Source organism: Spermophilus citellus (genome assembly GCF_964194105.1).
Source record: "Spermophilus citellus genome assembly, chromosome: 13".
NCBI classification, from domain to species: domain Eukaryota; kingdom Metazoa; phylum Chordata; class Mammalia; order Rodentia; family Sciuridae; genus Spermophilus; species Spermophilus citellus.
The window spans coordinates 54,296,310-54,316,925 of NC_138193.1; the positions used below are offsets into that span (position 1 = coordinate 54,296,310).

Below are 20,616 nucleotides of genomic sequence, written 5' to 3' on the forward strand. Positions count from 1 at the left end.
CCCATCAATCAAAGGCATTTCTGTATATCAGTGACAAAGCCTCCGAGAAGGAAATGAGGAAAACCCCATTTACAATGACCTCAAAAAAAAAAAAAAAGATACTTGGGAATCAACTTAACAAAAAAGGTGAAAGATCTGTACAACGAATACTACAGAACCCTAAAGAAAGAAATCAAAGAAGACCTTAGAAGATGGAAAGATCTACCTTGTTCTTGGATAGCAGAGTTAATATTATCAAAATGACCATACTACCAAAAACACTGTACTATTTAATGCAATTCTGATCAAACTCCCAATGGCAGTCCTCAAAGAAATAGAAAAAGCAATCATGAAATTCATCTGGAAAAATAAGAGACCCAAAATAGCTAAAGCAATCCTTAGCATGAAGAGTGAAGTAAGTAGCATCACTAAACCAGACTTTAAACTATACTACAGAGCAATGGTAACAAAAATAGCATGGTATTGGCACCAAAACTGACTGGTAGACGAATGGTAAAGAATAGAGGAAATAGAGACTAACCCACAAAATTATAATTATCTTGTATTAAACAAAGGTGCCAAAAACATGCATTGGAGAAAAGATAGCATCTTTAACAAATGGTGCTGGGAAAACTGGAAATCCATATGCAAAAAAGGAAACTAAACCCATATCTCTCACTATGCACAAAACTCAACTCAAAATGGATCAAGGACCTAGGAATTAAACCAGAGACTCTATGTCTAAAAGAAGAAAAAGTAGACCCTAATCTTCATCATGTGAGATTAGGCCCCAACTTCCTTAATAAGTCTCCTATAGCGCAAACATTAAAACCAAGAATCAATAAATGGGATGGAATCAAACTAAAAAGTTTTTTCTCAGCAAAAGAATCTGTGAGGTGAACAGAGAGCCTACATCCTGGGAACAAATTTTTAATACCAACAGTCTACAATTTATTTCAGGATCTCTAGAGTATATAAAGAACTCAAAAAGCTAAGCACCAAAAATAAATAAATAACCCAATCAACAAATGGGCCAAAGACCTGAATAGATACTTGTCAGAAGAGGATATACAATCAATCAATAAATATATGAAAAATGTTCATCACCTCTAGCAATTTTTGAGAAATTAGAGAAATGCAAATCAAAACTACTCTTAAGATATCATCTCACTCCAGTCAGAATAGCAGCTATTAAAAAGACAAACAACAGTAAGTGTTGGCAAAGATTGGGGGAAAAGGTACTTTCATACATTGCTGCTGGAACTGCAAATTAGTGCAGCCAATATGGAAAGCAGTTTGGAGATTCCTTGGAAATCAGATAAAGTGAACTTCAAGCCAAAGTTAATCAGGAGAGACAAAGAAGTTCACTTCATACTGCTTAAGGGAATCATAGAACAAGAAATAATAATCATAAATATTTATGCCCCAAACAATGGAGCATCTCTATGGAAAGCAGTTTGGAGATTCCTTGGAAATCTGGGAATGGAACCACCATATGACCCAGGTATCCCTCTCCTGGGTCTATACCCAAAAGACTTAAAAAAAGCATACTACAGGGCACAGCCACATCAATGTTTGTAGCCGCACAATTCACAATAGCTAAACTGTGGAGCCAACCTAGATGCCCTTCAGTGGATAAATGGATAAAAAAAAAATGTGGCATATATACACAATGGAATTTTACTCAGCAATAAAAGAGTAAATGTATGGCGTTGGAGAAGAAAATGCTACGTGAAGTTAGCCAATTCCTAAAAAAACAAATGTCTAATGTTTTTTCTGATATAAGGAGGTTGACTCATAGTGAGGTAGGGAGGGGGAGCATGGGAGGAATAGATGAATTCTAGATAGGGAAGAGGGGTGGGAGGGAAAGGGACGGGGCAGGGGATTAGCAAGGATGGTGGAAAGTGATAGACATAATTATCCAAAGTACATGTATGAAGACACAAATTGGTGTCAACATACTTTATATACAACCAGAGATATGAAAAATTGTGCTGTATATATGTAATAAGAATTGTAATGCATTCCACTGTCACTTTTTTTTTTAAAAAATCAATTTAAAAAGGGTAAACCAATCCAGATATTAACTGATTTCTAAAATCTAGGAGATCTTAGAATAATACATACCAAGCTCTGAAGAAAACAGATGCCAATCAAGAATACTGTACCTAGCAAAATTAAGCTTCAGAATTGAAAACGAAATAAAAACCTTCCACCATAAACAAAAGCTAAAAGAATTTACAACTAGAAAACCTGCACTACAATAGTTTAGTGAGTACTAAACTATTTCATGAATTAGAAATGAAAATTAAAAATGAAAACCAGCAGAGGGAGGACAGTCTATCAAAAGGAGTATCAAATTCAAGTTAAATTAGAAATATATCAAAACTTCAGGGAATAAAAATCATCTCTCAATAATAATAATTTAAATGGAGTAAACTCATCCATCAAAAAGCATAGGCTGGCAGATTGCATTAAAAAAACAGGACTCAACAATATGCTCTCTCCAAGAGGCTCACCTCACAGGCAAAGACATGCACAGAATAAAAGTAAAAGGATGGGGAAAAAAATATCACTCACAAGAATCTCATAAACAAGCAGGGGTTTCTATTCTCCATATATCAGATAAAGTGAACTTCAAGCCAAAGTTAATCAGGAGAGACAAAGAAGTTCACTTCATACTGCTTAAGGGAATCATAGAACAAGAAATAATAATCATAAATATTTATGCCCCAAATAATGGAGCATCTCTATACATAAAAGCCTTCTCAATATCAAGAATCAAAGAGACCACAATGCAATAATACTGGGTGACTTTAACACACCTCTCTCATCACTGGATCGATCATCCAAACAAAAACTATAAAAACAATCTACAGAAATAAAAAATACAATTAGTAATTCAGATTTAAAAGCATATATAGAATATTTAAAGCATCAATGACTGAATACATGTTCTTCTCAACAGCACACGAAACATTTTCTAAAAAGACCATATTTTAGGCCACAAAGCAAATTTAGCAAATATAAAAACACTTATCACCTAGAGAATAAATAATACACTACTGAACGATAAGTAGAGAGCAGAAGAAACCAATGATGAAATTTTTAAAAATACATAAAGGTAAGTGGGAACAGTGATATAACATATCAAAATCTCTGGGACACAACACAGGCAGTACTCAGAGGCAAGTTCATGGCACTGAGCTCATACATTAAAAGAAAGACACTAAATAAATAATCTAATATTACATCCCAAGACCCTAGAAAAAAAAACAATAAATCAGCACCAAATTCAGAAGAAGAAATAATTACCATTAAAGCTGAAATCAATGAAATTGAGATTTTTTAAAAATTTAAAAAAATCAACTAAACTAAAAGTTTGTTGTTTGAAAGTATAAACAAAGTTGGTCAACCCTTAGCCAAAATAATCAAAACAAATGGGGGGGGGACTCAATTATTAAAATCTGTTATGAAAAAGGACATATAACCACAGACACTGCTGAAATACAGAGGATTATCAGACTTCAAAAATTTAGACTGCATTAAGCTAGAAAATCTTAGAGACACTGACAAATTCCTAAAGACATATGACCTACCCAAACTGAATTAGGAGGACATTGAAAATTTAAACAGATCAATTTTAAGTAAGGAATATGAAGAAGCCATCAAAAGACTACCAACAAAGAAGAGCCAGATGAATTCTCAGCAGAGATCTACCAAATCTTTAAAGGAGAATAAACAACCAATCCTCCTCAACATTTTCACAAGATAGAAAAGGAGGACATCCTTCCAAATTCATTCTATGAAGCCAGAATCACCTTGATACCAAACAGACAAAGATACATCAAGGAAAGAAAACTTCAGATCAATATCCTTGATTAACATAGATGCAAAAATTCTCTTAATAAAACACTGGCAAATCGCATACAAAAATATTTTTAAAAGACAGTGTACCATGATCAAGTGGGGTTCATCCCAGGGATGCAAGGATGGTTCAAAATACAAAAATCAATAAATGTAATTCACCACATTAGGAGACTTAAACACAAGAATCACATGATTATCTCAATAGATGCAGAAGAAGCATCTGACACAATACAACATCCATTCATGTTTACTACACTCAAAAAATAGGAATAGAGGGAACACACTTCAACATTGTAAGAGCTATATAAGACAAACCTAAGGCCAACATAATTCTAAACAGAGAAAAACTGAAAGCATTCCCTCTAAAAACAAGAATGAGACAGGGATGGCCAATTTCACTACTTCTATTCAACATAGTCCTTAGAACTCTAGCCAGAGCAATTAGGCTGAAAAAAGGAAATTAAAGGGATACGAATAGGAAGGAAAAGAACAGCTCAAACTATCTCTGTTTACCAAGGACATGACTTTATATTTAGAAGACACAAAAAACTCCACCAGAAAACTTCCAGAATTCAAATGTATTCAGGAAAGTAGGATGTGAAATTAACATCCATAAATCAATTGTATATCTATACACCAATGATGAATCAGCTGAAAGAAAAATTAGGAACACAATCACATTCACAATGGCCTCAAAAAAGGGATCAATCTAATAAAAGAGGTAAATTCTATGAAAATTACAAAACACTAAATAAAGAAGTTGAAGACAACCTCAGAAAATCGAAAGACCTCCCATGTGCTTAGACAGGCAAAATTAATATTGTCAAAATGGCCTTACTACCAAAACTGCTATACAGTTTCAATGCAATTCCCATCAAAATTCCAATGATCTTCTTTCTAGAAATAAAAAAAGGCAATCATGCAATAAATCTGGACAGAGGCCAGAATAGCTAAAACAATCCTTAGCCAGGAAAGTGAAGCAGATGCATCACAATCCCAGCCCTTAAAATATACTACAGAGCTACAGTATCAAAAACAGCATGGTTCTGGCACCAAAACAAACAAGAAGACCAATGGAACAGAATAGAAGACACAAAGACAAGCCCACAAAAATAAAGTTATCTCTTACTGGACAAAGGATTCAAAAACATACATTAGAGAAAAAATTAGTTTTTTTTCCAACAAATGGTGCTGTGAATAAAGGAAACTACAGGCAGCAAAATGAAATTCAACACCTACCCTTCTCCCTGCAAAAAACAAAATTCCTAGATGGATCAAACACATAGGAATTATACCAGAAACTCTGCACGTAATAGAAGAAAATGTAGGCCCAATACCTGTGCATACTGGATGAGGAACTAACTTCCTTAATAAGATTCTGAAAGTGCAATCAAAAAATCAATAAGTTGGATGGCATCAAACTAAAAAGTCTACAGAATGGGAGAATATCTTTGCCACCTGCACCTCAGATAAAGCACTACTTTTCAGTATACCTAAAGAACTCAAAAAGCTTAACACCAAAAAACCCAAATCATCCAATCAATAAATGGGCAAAGGAACTAAACAGATATTTCGAGAAGAAGAAATACAAATGGTCAACAAACACATGAAAAAATGTTCAACATCTCTAACAATTACAGAATTGCAAATTAAAACTACACTGAGATTACATCTCCCTCCAGTCAGAATGGCAGTTATTACAAATACAAGCAACAATAAGTGTTGACAAGGATGTGGGGGAAAAGGCACACTCTTATATTGCTAGTAGGACTCTGGGAAGCAGTATGGAGATTCCTTAGAAAACTTGAAATGGAACCACCATTTGACCCAGCTATACCACTCCTCGGTTTATACCCAAAGGACTTTAAAACAGGATACTACAGTAATGCAGCCACATAAATGTTCACAGCACAAAATTCACAATAGCTAAATTGTGGAACTAACCTAAATGCCTTTCAAGAGATGAATGGACAAAGAAACTGTGGTATATATATACACAATGGAATATTAGTCAGCATTATGAGAGAATAAAATCATGGCATTTGCAGGTAAATCAATGGATTAGAAAATATCGTGCTAAGTGAAGTAAGCCAATCCCAAAAAAACAAAGAAGGATGGGGTCAAGAAGCAATATTCAGTAGATTAGACAAAGAGGAATGAAGGGGATAGGAAAAGGAATGAATCTGACACACCTTTCCTATGTATATATATGAACACACCACAGTGAATCTCACCATTGTGTACACCCACAAAAAATTAACTTTAAAAAAATAACTATAGCCAAGCGCAGTGTCGCATGCCTATAATCCCAGCAGCTCGGGAGGCTGAGACAGGAGGATGCTGAGTTCAAAGCAAGCCTCAGCAATCATAAGCACTAAGCAACTCAGTGAGACTCTGTCTCTAAATAAAAATACAAAATAGGCCTGGATGTGGTTCAGTTGTCCAGTGCCCCTAAGTTCAATCCCCAGTTCAAAAAAAAAAAAAAAAAAACCTTCAACAGAAGGAAGGGAGTGAGGTGTGGGGAAAGGGAAGGAGAAGGAGAGGTACTGAGGTCTGATTTTGAATAAGATATATTCCATGCTTTTATAATTATACTAATATGGATTCTATTGTCATGTATAACTAAAGAGAACCAATAGAGTAGAAAAAAGTATTCTAAAATATAGATGAGAAAGTAACTTTTACATTATAATTATTGATTAAATTTTGTTTTAATTTTTTTAATTTAAAAATATCAGAGAGAGGCTCAAGTTGTGGCTCAGTGGTAGAGTGCTCATCTACCATGTGCAAGGTCCTGGGTTCAATCCTCAGCATCACATAAAAACAAATAAATAAAATAAAGTTATTGTATCCGATTACAACTAAAAAATAAATATAAAACAAATCGGAGAAAGTGCATTTCATCAAAACTAAAAATGCTGTAGTTCAATTAATACCATCAAGAAAGCGAAGAAAATCCATGACTTAGGAGAAAAAAAAAAAGTTTAAGCAGCACACCTAATAAGAGACTTGTACATCCAACATATTTTAAAAAACACTCAATAAAAAGATAAATAACCCAATTAAAAAATAGACAGAGGATCTAAACTGACATTTCTCTTAAAAATATCCACAAAACACCAATAAACTCAAGAAAAGATGTTCAACATCTTTAACCTCTAAGGAAATGTAAATCAAAACCACAGTTAAGATATCTCTTAACAACAACCAGAGTGATTGTAATCAAACAGACAGGAATAACAAGCATTGTTGGGATGTAGAGAAACTGAAATCCTAATATTGCTGAAGGGAATATAATATGACACAGACTTTAGGAAACAATTTAGCAGTTTCTCTAAATGATAAACACAGTTCCAGGAACCAATAAATAATTTTACTCCTAGCAAAAAAAAAGAAAAACTCCATACACAAAAGCTTGAACATGGTTTTCATAGCAGCCTTATTCCTACTAGTCAAGTGTTTATATCTATACTATCAATTATGGAATGGATAAACAAATGTGATACATCCATACAATGGACTACTATTTTCAGTAAAGAGTACCAATTCATGCTATAACATGGATAAACCTTGATAACATTATATAAGTGAAGCAAGTCAGTCACAAAAGACCGCTAACTGTACTACTGCATTTACCATGAAAATGTCCAAAATACGCAAATTTATAGAAAAAGTGGATTAGTGGTTATGTAGGGCTACGGGTGTTGAAGAGATATGAAATGAGAAGTTATAGCTAATTGGGTTTCTTCTGGGGGAATGAAAATGTTCTTAAATTGTGGTGATATTTGCACAATTTTGTGATTTGTACACTTTAGATGAGTAAATTGTATGGTGTGATATTTCAACAAAGCTTTTATAATAGATAGATGGCTTTAATTTGCATTGTAAATACATCATTTTCCTTCCAAAGCTCTAAATATTTGGAGGTCTAGATATTTATTAGTTGTACTTATTATCTATCTGAACACAAAAAAAGTAAAGGAGTCCTTTCTGGTCCAAGACATGAAGAGCTTCATCACTCCTATCCTCACTATGTAAACTTATTTTTCACAGCTCTGGAGGCTAAAAAGTCCAAGATGAGAGTGCTGGCATATCAGAGTTTGGTGAGGGCCTATTCTTCATACACAATGCTCTCTTACTGTGTGTTCATATGGTAGAAGAGGAAAGAAATCTGTGAGGTCTTGTTTATAACTGACACCAAAAAAAGCCCATATAATCCAATTTCCTCTCTAAAGCTTCACCTCCTAATACTATCACCTTGGGAGTTAGGATTTCAATATATAAATTTCAGGGTATAGAAGATCCCCATAACTGGGGAATGAGATTGATCAAATTATGTTATGTGCATGCATGAATACAGTATACTGAATCCTTCTGTTATGTATAATTACAATGCATCAATTTTAAAAAGTTAAGCAAAGCCATTTGATAAACATTTTATATAACTGGAAAGAAAAAAAATTATTTGAGCTAAAGAGGACAAGAGTGGATGCATATAATCTTATAGAAAGGAAACTGAGGGGGATTGATTCTGAGTCAGAAAGTAAGATTATCTGCTAAGAGAGGAGGGAAGTGATAGAAGTAGGTCGGGGGGGTTGAGGAAGGTGGCTTAGAAGACTTAGAATTTATGTTAAAGTCAATATGAGATGGAGCTAACTGAGTAAAAGGATTGGCAAGTAATTCTGAGAAGTAAGCTACGGCTGGAGATAATGATTTTATACTGCTGTCAGCCTAGGGAAGCCTAAAACCTAAGGGGCTGTTGGTGTTAGCCCTGCAATCCAAAGGCCAGAGAACCTGGAGTTCTGATGTCCTAGGGAACATGTCCCAACTCTCAAGAGAGAGAACAAATTTGCCTTTCCTCTCCCTTTTTGTTTTATCCAGGCCTCAGCCAACCAGCAGGACCCATACTGGTGAAAGCAGATCTTCCTTACTCCATTTACTTATTCAAATCTCCTCCACAGACACCTTCACAAACATAACCAGAAATAATACTTTATCAACTATCTAGGTATCCCTAACCAAGTTGCTAGAAAGTTTATAGCAAGGTATTTTTCACAAGCTAACCATAAGGAAGACATTTACTACCTCCTTTTTCTACATACCTGCTAAATGTTGGGGAGTCTTTGGCACAGTATCAAGAGACACCCTCAACATTCTGAGATTTGAAGCATGGTAATCTGACTCTCTGATTGGCTCATGAGGAACAAATGGAGGCAAAACAGATGAAAAAGACTCACAAATGCTCAGATTAGAATGAACTACCTAGGAAAAGAGAAAAGAAGAAAAGATTAATTTCAGTCTTCACCTGTTAAAAACAAACCTCATTATTATAAAAAATGAACTAATAGTAGTCAACATTTACTTATAATCAATATACTCAGCTCTGCTGAAATCATACACATTCATATATACTTAATTCATATATATATTCATATATTGTTTGGTTTGGTCAAAGTCTGAGAAGATCTACAAATCATCCTGTGGGTTTAAAATCTGCCTTATAGAATATTACAGATAGTAGGCCCAAAAATCTTCTGTTACCTAAGTTTGCTCCTTATAATAACCACCATTAAAATATTTGAACCATGATATTATTCTTGACAAACTCAAGAATTTTCTTAAGGGGAGAAGTGTGCTGTGGGAAAAAAAGAGTAAGAAGTACAGACAGAACAGTAATATTTCTAGACATTCACAAATATTTAGAGGAAAAAATCAGAGCATCAAAGAACTACAAGAGTGCTGATTTATCAAACCCCCAAAGTCCTCAAACTTCATGAATCAAAAGTAGCTGGGAGCCGGGCACAATGGCACATGCCTGTAATCACAGAGGCTCCAGAAGCTGAAGCAGAAGGATAGCAAGTTCAAAGCTAACCTCAGCAAAAACGAGGCACAAAGCAACTCAGTGAAACCCTGTCTCTAAATAAAATACAAATAGGGTTGAGAATGTGGCTCAGTGATTGAGTACCCCTGACTTCAATCCCCAGTACCAAAAAAAAAAAAAAAAAAAAAAAAAAAAAAAAAAACCCTAGCTGGGAATATAAATTGATAATGAAGTAAAAGTTAATTGTTGAAAAGAAGTCCCTAATGTTTCAGCAGATCCAAATATTTCCTTGCTAGAAAATACAATCATTATTGATGACTTTAATACATAAAGTATAACTTTTCACCAAATTCAAAGTATACTTACATGAAAACATATACAACTTTTACGTTTTGTAAGTCCCTAAAAAGATTGGTCTAGTTATACCCTCTCAGGAAGGCGTCTAAAAATGCACATAAGCACAAAGTGTTCTATCCTCTTTTATCATTTTTGTCAATTCTCAGGAAGTTGTCAGGATGGGAAAATGAATATTCTACATCTACTACCTATACAGTTTTCTCTAGATTAGTAGTTCTCAAATGAGGAAGATCTTGCACCTTGCAAAGGGATATTTCACAAGGCCAGGAGACATTTTTCACTGTTATGACTTGGGGAGAAAAGAATGCTGCTGATATCTAGTGAGTAAAGGCCAGAGATGCTGCAAGACATCCTAAAATACACAGAATAGACACCCCCCCCCGAAAGAATTACCTAATCCAAAATGATGATGCTGCCAAGGAACCCCACTCCACATACAGCACTGTTTTCAATTATTCCACTCCTAAGTAACTCTTTTGAAATATAGTTCATTAATATAAACATATATGATATACATACTGTATGTGTATTTAACAGTAGTTTTTCACCTCAGCTTCGAAATACAAAAAGAAACTTCTATCATGATATTGACTTCAATAAAAATTTCATTATAGCAAAACTTCAAAACATAGAACCATTAGAGAAAGTAATCCAAAATAAAATGTAGAGTGAAAAAAGATGGGAAGTATTGAAAATATAAAAACTTCATTACTAATTGAAAATTGGAGGAATCAGGAAGAAAATCTCAAGATTTGTTTTGTTTCCCACACTTAAATCCACAATGAAGAAAGAAAGATAGATGACAAAGAAACTAGGAAAAGTGCTAATATTTCTACAAGAACTTAGGAAGTCAACTTTCATCTGATCAGTCTGATTATTTTTATATAAAGTTGAAATTGAGACGATGATAATCTTCACAAGAAAACCTCATGTAAAAATACCATAAGGGCCTGACTCAAGGCAATTAATATTAGGAACCAAAAAGAGATGATACCATCTATACAGAGACAGGCATTTAAATCTCGAGAAGAAACTAGGTGTACAAGCAGGTAGGGAGGGAAGGGAAGGGAAGAGAAGGGAAGGGAAGGAGGAAAAGAAAAAAGGAAGGGGAAGAAAGAAAACAAATCTAAGACTGAACCTTATGTAATTTTTTGAGTTAACCAAAATAAGTGATATTAAAATCATATTTTATTACATACTGCTATCAAGAACAAGGAGAAACTTGTTACACACACACACACACACACACACACACACACACACACACCAAGCAGCATCTGACATTGAAAATGATAGAAGAGTAGGAAACCACTGGTAACAGACAGGCACCATAAGTGCTCTATACCTTACCTTATTTAATATGGAAATATATGAGATTGATTAGATCAGGAAAGTCAGCCTCCAAAGTCATTTGCTCAAAGCACAAGGTTTAAGAAAGTAAATGAACTGGATTTTTAAATTTTATTTATTTGTTTGTTTATTTTTTAAATATTTATTTTATTAGTTTTAGGTGGACATAATATCTTTATTTTATTTTTATTTGGTGCTGAGGATCGAACCCAGTGCCTCACGTATGCCAGGCGAGCACGCTACCACTTGAGCCACATCCCCAGCCCTTATTTATTTTTTTATTTTAATTTCATTTATTTATTTATTTTTGCACTACTGGGGATCAAACCCAGGGCTTGAGCATGCTACGCAAGTTCTCTATCATTGAGCTACACTTCTATATCCTTATCCTTAAAAAATAAATTGACTGAAATTTGACCCCAATCTTTATGCCCTTTTCACAGCTCTAAGCTACATCACAAATAAGTAGCTACTCAATCACTTAGAAGAACAATTAGTAGATATCAAAGTAAGTAAAGGAGTATGAATGACTAGTCTTAAGAGACAGATGAGGAGAGCAAGGAAAAATCCAAGGAGCAGGCAAATCCCCTGAATGCATGATGAGCCATACAGAAAGAGTACTATCATATCTGGTATGATATGATTTCTTTTTCAAAATAAAAATACTTGAATATTCTAATACCAATTTCAAGGCTTGTACACTGATTGTTTCTTGGCCTTTTTTTATATATTTTTTTAGATGTTGATGGGCCTTTTTTTTACTCATTTATTTATATGTGGTGCTGAGAAGCGAACCCAGTGCCTTACACATGCAACCACTCTACCACTGAGCCACAACCCCAGCTCCAACTTCTTAGCCTTTTGGCTAAGATCAAAGCCAATACATTGAAAACCAGCAGAAGGAAGCACAATCATTTGAATGTCCCTGTAAATGCATCTAATCTTAACACTGTCCCAAAGACTTGCTGCTGCATGACATGAATTTGGATATCTCAAGATAAAAGGCCTATGAGCTCCAAAAGATGCTCTTTCCAAGACACTACAGAAATTACTAGGTCTTATGGTTTATAAAACATAAACATTTCTTTTATGCCAGCCTCTAACAACTTAATGGAGCATATTAATGGATATCAGATGAAGACCAGGTTACAAGTCACCCATTAGTGTTACAGGATGTTTAATAATAGGTCCTTTACTTTCATTATCATCTTTTCACTAAAATATTCCTTTACCCAACAATAAGAAATGTCAAAGAGAAACACTTACAGGCTTTTCAAAATTGCTTTCCTCCTCAGATAGTAGTTGTGAAGTATGTTGCCAGGGCAGAGAGCTATCACAAAGATCATCAAGCAAATTCTCTAAAACTTCCAGCTCACCATACTCACCAGTCAAATCATGTTGATCACATGTCTAGAAGTAGTAAAAAGCAAAATAAAGACAAATACAATTTCCTGAAATAATACCTGAAAAGACCATGTTTCCCACAACTATCATTTTTTTTTAAATTTTGTTTTAGTTGTAGTTGGACACAATACCTTTATTTTATTTTTACGTGGTGCTGAGGATCAAACCCAGGGCCTCACATGTGCTAGCGAGAATTCTACCGCTGAGCCACAACCCCAGCCTCCCAACAAGTATCACTTTATTGTGTCTCACCTCTCTTTGTAGGTCAGCAACACTTTCACTGCATACAACATCATTTTCATCTAGGCTACAGCATTCAGTATCATTATCCATAGTAATGTCATCAGAGTCAGCCTTCTCCTGCAGTTCCTCTACAAAACAGGAGTCATTTTGCATAACTCTATGTATGGTAAAAATGGACTCAGTTCCCACAGGCCAAGGTATTTCCCCTTGGTCTATATCAGCTTTCAGCAATGTCTCTTGGCTGACTATAATTAATGACGCATCAGCAGTCAGTGGTAAAGCACCTAATGACTTTGCATCACACGCCACAGAGGTTGCTGAAAAGCTGCTTCCTACAGCTGCAAGAGGACCTTCAATGACATTACTAGAGTTTACATTCTTACCCAAATTATAGTCTGAGGAATCAGCAACTTCTTCAAAGGTTTGCTGCTTTAAATCTTGTAAAACCAAAGAATCTGAAGTTGATACTTTCATTGAATAAATAATGTTTGAAGATCCTACCTTCTCTGCAAGGTCAAGAGCAGAAACAGACTTTATCTTCCCAGTGGGAAGAAATGGTTCATTGCATATATCATGCTGAAATACAGCTGATTGTGTTTTGCCAAGACCAACAGCCTGGTAGTAAGGTTTTCCACTTAAAAAAGCAGATGACTTAAGCTCTGGAATAACAGAAAGTAGCTTAATGAACATTTTCTGAGGAGAATTAAGGGGTGATTTTAAATTTGGATACCAACATAGGGAACTATTATCATCATCATTTTTATGCAATAATGGTTGTGAAACTTCTGGTTCAAACTCCCCAGAAGTAGACTGATAATTTGGAAACTTAAGTGTATCAAACAAAGAGTTTTCATCAATATAATTTAATGAGGAAAGATCTGAACTTTTTGATTCTCTCTTGTGGCTGTCATCTGTTAAAGACTTACTGATGCCATTTTGGATTTCACTTACTGTACTCACTTTCTCGGAAGGCTCAATAGAGGCAATAACTGCCTCAAAGGCTACACTTTCAGTAGCAATGACATTTTTCTCACCAAAAGCAGATGTTTCCTTTTGGTTTCTTTCCTCTTGAAAATACAGTTGTACTGATGTCTCATCCAAGTTGGATGCAGGTGTCTGAAGGGGACCACCAGAAGCCTCCATCTTAGAGATATCATGTCCTCCAGAGAGTATATGTGCTTCTGAAACTTTTACAGAATTATCAGGAACTACAACATTCCCAACATACTTTACATCTAAAGATCTGGGATGCACCTCTGAAGATAGCAAATTATTTGTAGACTCCTTTTGTTTAAAACATTGAGATAATTCTTTCTGTAGACCTCCTTCAGTTCTTTCATATCCCTCCAAAGAATTCACCTTTTGTTTCACCTCATTCTCAGCAGAAGAACTTAAAAACACACTCTCAAAATTATGATTATCAGATGTCAAGGGAACTGCTTTTCCTCTTCTTTCCAACAAAACTCGCAAGAAAGAATATGACATTTTATTATCATAAGCAACTTCATGTGGAAAAGAAACATGGTCCTTATTGGTTAGACCTGGTTCTGTCTGCTGTAAAGGCTCCTGTTCCCAATGCACATGTAAACCAGAAGCATTAAAACTGTCACTTCTTTTAGGAGCTATATTTTCATCACTAATATCAGATAAAGTTGAAACTGAAACTTGATCTTTATCAGCAAAATTGTTTCCTGGCTGCTGTATGTCTTTTTGTGTCTTCCATGACATATATGAACAAAGAGCATCATAATTATCAGAATCTTTGGGGATTTTCAGTTCATCAACAGTGTTGGATGAAGTATTCTCTTTATTATTCTCTTGTTCAGGAGATAAAAAAGAGCGCTGAGACCCAATGGCTGTGCTACCTGTAAGTACGTGCTGAGATACACTAAAGCAACTGTTAACTAAGTCTGAAGATACTTCTGAAGTAGCCTGGTACAAAGCTTCACTAACTTCCGATGGCCGAGAAAACCATTCAATGTCTTCAGTCTTATCAGGGATTCCTCTGAAAATATATAATCATATATAAATAAGTAATACTTTAATAACATTTAATTTTTAAGCACTAAAATAAAAACACAAAACTGATATTTCACTGATATCAATTTTATTTGAAAGTATGTAAAAAAACAAATTTTGAATTCCATTAAAGTGGCTAACAACAGAATAAAGCAAAATCTTTGTAAACACAAGGCGAACTATTGAAACTATGATCCTGATATTATCTCAGACTTCTCCTAAACAAAACAGAATCTGATTTTCATATTATCAAAAAAAGTTTTTTAATGAAAAATTCAAAATAGTCTTTTTAGCTTTACTATTTTAAATATTTAGTTTATCACCTACCATGTATTAATTCATTTACCAGTATTTATTATTCTTGTGAAAACCATTTCAAGAGATACATTCCCAAAAAAATACCATAGTAACTTAATCATAGGTTGACAATCAAACGTGTACAGAACACTTTTCAATAAAGTTACTAAAACTAAATATACAGCATAAGGGCAGAGCTTACTTTTTACATCCTACGCATCTACAGTGTTGTTTGTTTTGCAATGCTGGGGATCAAACCCAGGACCTCGTACATGCTAGGCAAGTGTTCTACCACTGAGCTATAACCCCAACCCAATATCTATAGTTTTTAATTTAAGGTGGATTTTTCTTTCAGTTCTAAAAGCAGGAGAATTATATTCTTGAATAAGTTTAATTTTGTTTTAAGGAATTCCAGACTTTTTTCCCATTATGATTACTCTAAAGGACTTTGGAATATGTTATAAAACTTCATATTCACAGACAAGGTAAAGGGTTGGGGTTAGAGTTGTGGTTCAATGGTAAGTGCTCACCTAGCACATGTGAGGCCCTTGGGTTTAATCCTCAACACCACATAAAAATAAATGATAAGTAAAATAAAGGAATTGTGTCCAACTACAACTGAAAAATAAATATTTTTTTTAAAAAATAGAAATATAGGGCTGGGATGTGGCTCAAGCGGTAGCGCGCTCGCCTGGCATGCGTGCAGCCCGGGTTCGATCCTTAGCACCACATACAAACAAGGATGTTGTGTCTGCCGAAAACTAAAAAATAAGTATTAAAATTCTTTCTCTCCTCTCTCTCTCCTCTCTCCTCTCTCTCTCTCTCTCTCTCTCTCTCTCTCTCTCTCTCTCTCAAAAAAAAAAAATAGAAATATAAATCATTAAAAAAAGAGATTAAGTTGGCAGATTCAATACCAACTGATCAAAATGAGAGTGTAGAACAAGTAATCTAGAAATGAATACTTTTTTAAAGAATGAAAGTAAGAAGAAGGGAAGAAATGATGGTAGCACACATATGAGAAAGTTGATAAAAAGGAAATTACAGTGTGCCTTATAATTAAAATATGCCTTAAATACTAGAATATATTGGAAATTATTTCAAAATAAACTAGTCACCTGCACATCTCTAAACATACATTACCATGCCAAATTAATATACACATTTACCACCTTACTACCACCTTCAGAGTGTGTACTAATATCTTACCTCTAATTCAAAGTCCTGCCTTGGCCTGAAGTCATAAATATTAGAAAGAACTCATGATAAGAGTAGAAAGGGTAGAGGAAAATAAATAAATCATCCTACCTCAGAGGTGCAAAATCTAGTTGACTTTGGTGAAATAAGGAATCAGACCCAAGTTCCTGGTCTTGTGTCAAACACGTCAGCAAAGGCAAATCAGGAGAAGCAAAGTTATCCTGTATGACTGTAAAATTTCAAATATAAAAATGCTGAGCAATATAAAAATGGATTGTTTAGCTTACACATGTAATACTTTATAAAGTACTTAAATATACTGCTAACTGGACATTTCTACAATCATTAGAATAAAAATATGATAATAGCAGCTACCATTTATTGGGCCTAGCAAGATCCAGACACTTAACATACGATATTTCATTTAATCCTCAGGACAGGTACAATTATATCTACATAATACATGAAGAAACATAATTTCCAAACTTAAAAAGTATTATGGAATCTGGCTGGGCACAGTGGCACATGCAAGAAATCCCAGCGGTATGGCAGGCTGAGGCAGGAGGATAGTGAGTTCAAAGACAGCCTCAGCAAAAGCGAGGCACTAAGCAACTCAGTGAGGCTCTGTCTCTAAATAAAATACAAAATAGGGCTATGGATATGGCTCAGTGGCTTGAGTTCAACCCCTGGTTACCCACCCCAGGGGAAAAAAAAAAGTATTAAGAAATCTATTCACATTCAAACAGCTTAAATGCCAATGATATTTGAACCTAAGCATTCTAACTTTTAGCCAGTACAACACTATTTGTTTCATAACTATTTTGAGTGTTTCTTTCAATTTTAAGTAATATAAAGACATATCCATTACATCAAAGTGTGGCCAAGGAACTCCTAGGTCCTAAGACACTTTTAAAAGATACCTAGATTCAAAATTATATTTTAAGTAATATTAAAAATATAATTTGCCTTATTCACTCTCATTCTCTTAAAAGGGAACAGTGGCATTTTCTATGACATGTATGATACAACAACAGACTGAATGCAGAAGTAGCTATGAGTATCTTGCTGTCTTCTAAGTCAGATTTTAAAGTTAAGTAAAATAAGGCTACTCATAAATATTTTTGCTTTGGAAAATAATAATTTTCTACAAAACTGCACTTTGTGTTAATATACAATGAGGAATTTTCAGCTTTACTATTTTAAATATTTACTTGCTATTTTTAAATGAATCATTAAATATTTTCTCAATTTCTGTTTTAAGGGGGTTGGAGTTATGGCTCAATGGTAGAGCACTTGTCTAACGTGTGAGGCTCTGGATACAATCCTGAGTACCACATAAAAATAAAAAAATAAAAGTATTGTGTTCATCTATAACTAAAAAACTAAATTAAAACATAAATTTCTATTTTAAGTCCCCTAACGTGGAAATTATCAATAACCCACATAAACAAAAGCTTGTTGGAGCTACCAATAATTTTAAAATGTGTCAAGGATGCCAATTAGCTAAAAAGTTTGAAAGCTATTGCTTTAAAGGAAAAAATTCTTGTGATTTCCTGTCAACTTCAATCATATTCATGACAATGCCCTTAAATACCTATGAACGAGGAACTGGGAGTACATCTCAGTGGTAGAAAACTTGACTAGCATGCATGCACAAGGCCCTGGGTCAAATCCCAGTGCTAAAAAATAAATAAAGTTAATTTTACAATACGCATAAACTAGGTACTAAGTTCTTACTCTTTAACAGCTGTACAATACAAAACAAAAAATTAGCCATGCGTGGTCATGCACACCTATGGCTCAGGAGGCTGAGGCAGGAAGATCACGAGTTCAAAACCAGGCTCAGCAAAAGCAAGGCATTAAGCAACTTAGTGAGATCCTCTCTCTAAATAAAATACAAAATAGGGTTGGGGATGTGGTTCAGTGGCTGAGTGCCCCAGAGTTCAATCCTCTGCCCCCCTGCAAATTAAATATCAATGGAAACAAACAAAAAAAAAAACTTTATTACCAAAACAAAATTTTATTTAAAATTATCTTGATGAGTGGTATTTTGCTAAGCTAAATTGCTTTCTCAATATGATGCAATATTGACTGCCACACTATAATTTCTTAATTTCAGAATGCCTGCAATATTGCTAGGTGCAGTGGCTCACACCTGTAATTCCAGTAGCTCAGGAAGCTGAGGCAGGAAGATCACCAGTTCAAGGCCAGCCTCAAGCAACTCAGTGAGGCCCAGAACAACTTAGGGAGACCCCATCTCAAAATAAAACATAAAAAAAGGGCTGGGAATGTGATTCAGTGGTTAAGCACCTCTGGGTTTAATCCCTGCTACCAAACAACAACAACAAAATCAGAATTCCTGCAATACTATGTATAAAAGGCAGTCTCCACCCTCTCACCACTGTTTACCTTGAAATTACTGCAAACCAAGTGTTATGATTTGGATATGAGGTGTCCCCCACTAAGCTCACTGTGACAGACAATGCAGAAAAGCTCAGAGGTGAAATGTTAGATTATGAGATCTGTAATCTCGTCGATGGATTAATAATTTAAATAGATTACTAGGTAGTAACTATAGTCAGGTCACTAGGGGCCTGCCCTTGGGGATTATATATTTTGTTCCTGGCTCCTTTTGATAAACCCAGCCTAATTCCCTCCTAAGATTGGGAGCCATCTTGCCACAGAGGCATGAAAAGTTAATTTCAGCTTTACTATAAATTACTTCAATTTCTAAACTTGCTTGGAATGCCTGCCCATGCCTTAAACTCACCCATGCCTGGTTTTCCCTAACCAGATAGCAACCCTCTCTGAAACTTAGTGGCGCCTCATAAATTCTGGCTTTCCCTGGCCAGATAACAACCCTCTCTGAAGCTCTAATGGCGCCTCATAAATTCCGATGTTGGGATCTAATTTACTCCCTAAGTGCTGAACCAGTAGATCATTAACCAGCCTTTGGGTTATACTTGTCAAAATTGTGTTATCTGTAAGTTCTCAAGACACCCCCCTTTTTTGTAACTTTCTGGACTATAAAGCTGTACTCCTAGAGCTGCTGTCTTCTGTTCCCACGATTTTTGGGAGAGACAGCCCCAGATGGTCTGAATTACAAGCTAGCTTTAATTTGATTTCAATTGGAGTTGGTGGTCTTTTCTTTGCATTGTGGTTTAACCCTTTATGCTCTACTCAGTTAAGCACTTTTTCACCACTCTTCTGCCTGATGCTCTGCCTCACCTTGGGCCCATAGCAGTAGAGTCTGACCATCCTGGACTGAACCTCTGAAACTATGAGCCCAAAGAACTCTTCTTCCTCTAAAAGTTGTTCTTACCAGATATTTTAGTCATAGTTTAAAAAGCTGACATGCCATGTTTCACAGAGCCCTTCACTTTACATACCCATGTACTCTAACACTTTTCTATCAATTTATTTATTTATTTCAGTACTAGGGATTGAACCCAGGGGTACTCTACCACTGAACTACATCTCAGCCCTTTTTATTTTTTATTTTGAGATAGGATCTGGCTAAATGGCTCAGGATAGCCTCAAACTTGTAATCCTTCTGCCTTAGCCTCCCAAGTAGCTAGATGTGCCTGTATACTCTCATACCCTTGCATACTTTATCTATCATACCTCCTCACACTCTTGTTTTCATTTTTGGTCTGTTTGTTTTCCATTAAAATTGTCAGCTCTACCTCCGCTTTGTTCACAGATATATCCTCAACGGTTAAGCTAAGTATCTGTACACTTAGTAGATATTCAAAACAGAAGTGTTTATTTACTGAATTAACTAATTAAAAATGAGAAATTGATAAATACTGATGTTACCATCAGGAACAACTGATATTTTTTTCCTTTGGCCTTTGACTTAGAAAATCAGTCTTAAACTTTCAAAATAGATGTCCTTTACCCCTTGAAGAATGATGAAGATTTTTTTTAACACAGCCACCAGGGTTAATGCTACAGGGGGGAACCTTGGGCAAGTATAAAAATGTATTGTTCAATTAAATGCTGAGCATTTAAAGAATCTAAGAATCTTTTCTAAAAAATATTAAGAGTTCCCGGGGCTGGGACTGTGGCTCAGCGGTAGA

The 20,616-nt window shown here is 35.0% G+C and overlaps 1 protein-coding gene across 1 annotated transcript in view; it reads right to left on the reverse strand.

Moving 5' to 3' along the window:
- ALMS1 (ALMS1 centrosome and basal body associated protein) overlaps window positions 1-20,616 on the reverse strand; it is a 225,046-nt gene that overhangs the window by 149,315 nt on the left and 55,115 nt on the right. Inside the window, exons 4-8 of the mRNA XM_081264701.1 lie at window positions 16,646-16,763; window positions 14,059-15,029; window positions 13,034-13,152; window positions 12,644-12,787; window positions 8,952-9,111 (exon numbers count right to left, since the gene is read on the reverse strand). Coding sequence (XP_081120827.1) covers window positions 8,952-9,111; window positions 12,644-12,787; window positions 13,034-13,152; window positions 14,059-15,029; window positions 16,646-16,763 — 1,512 coding nt within the window. The remainder of the gene's footprint in view (window positions 1-8,951; window positions 9,112-12,643; window positions 12,788-13,033; window positions 13,153-14,058; window positions 15,030-16,645; window positions 16,764-20,616) is intronic.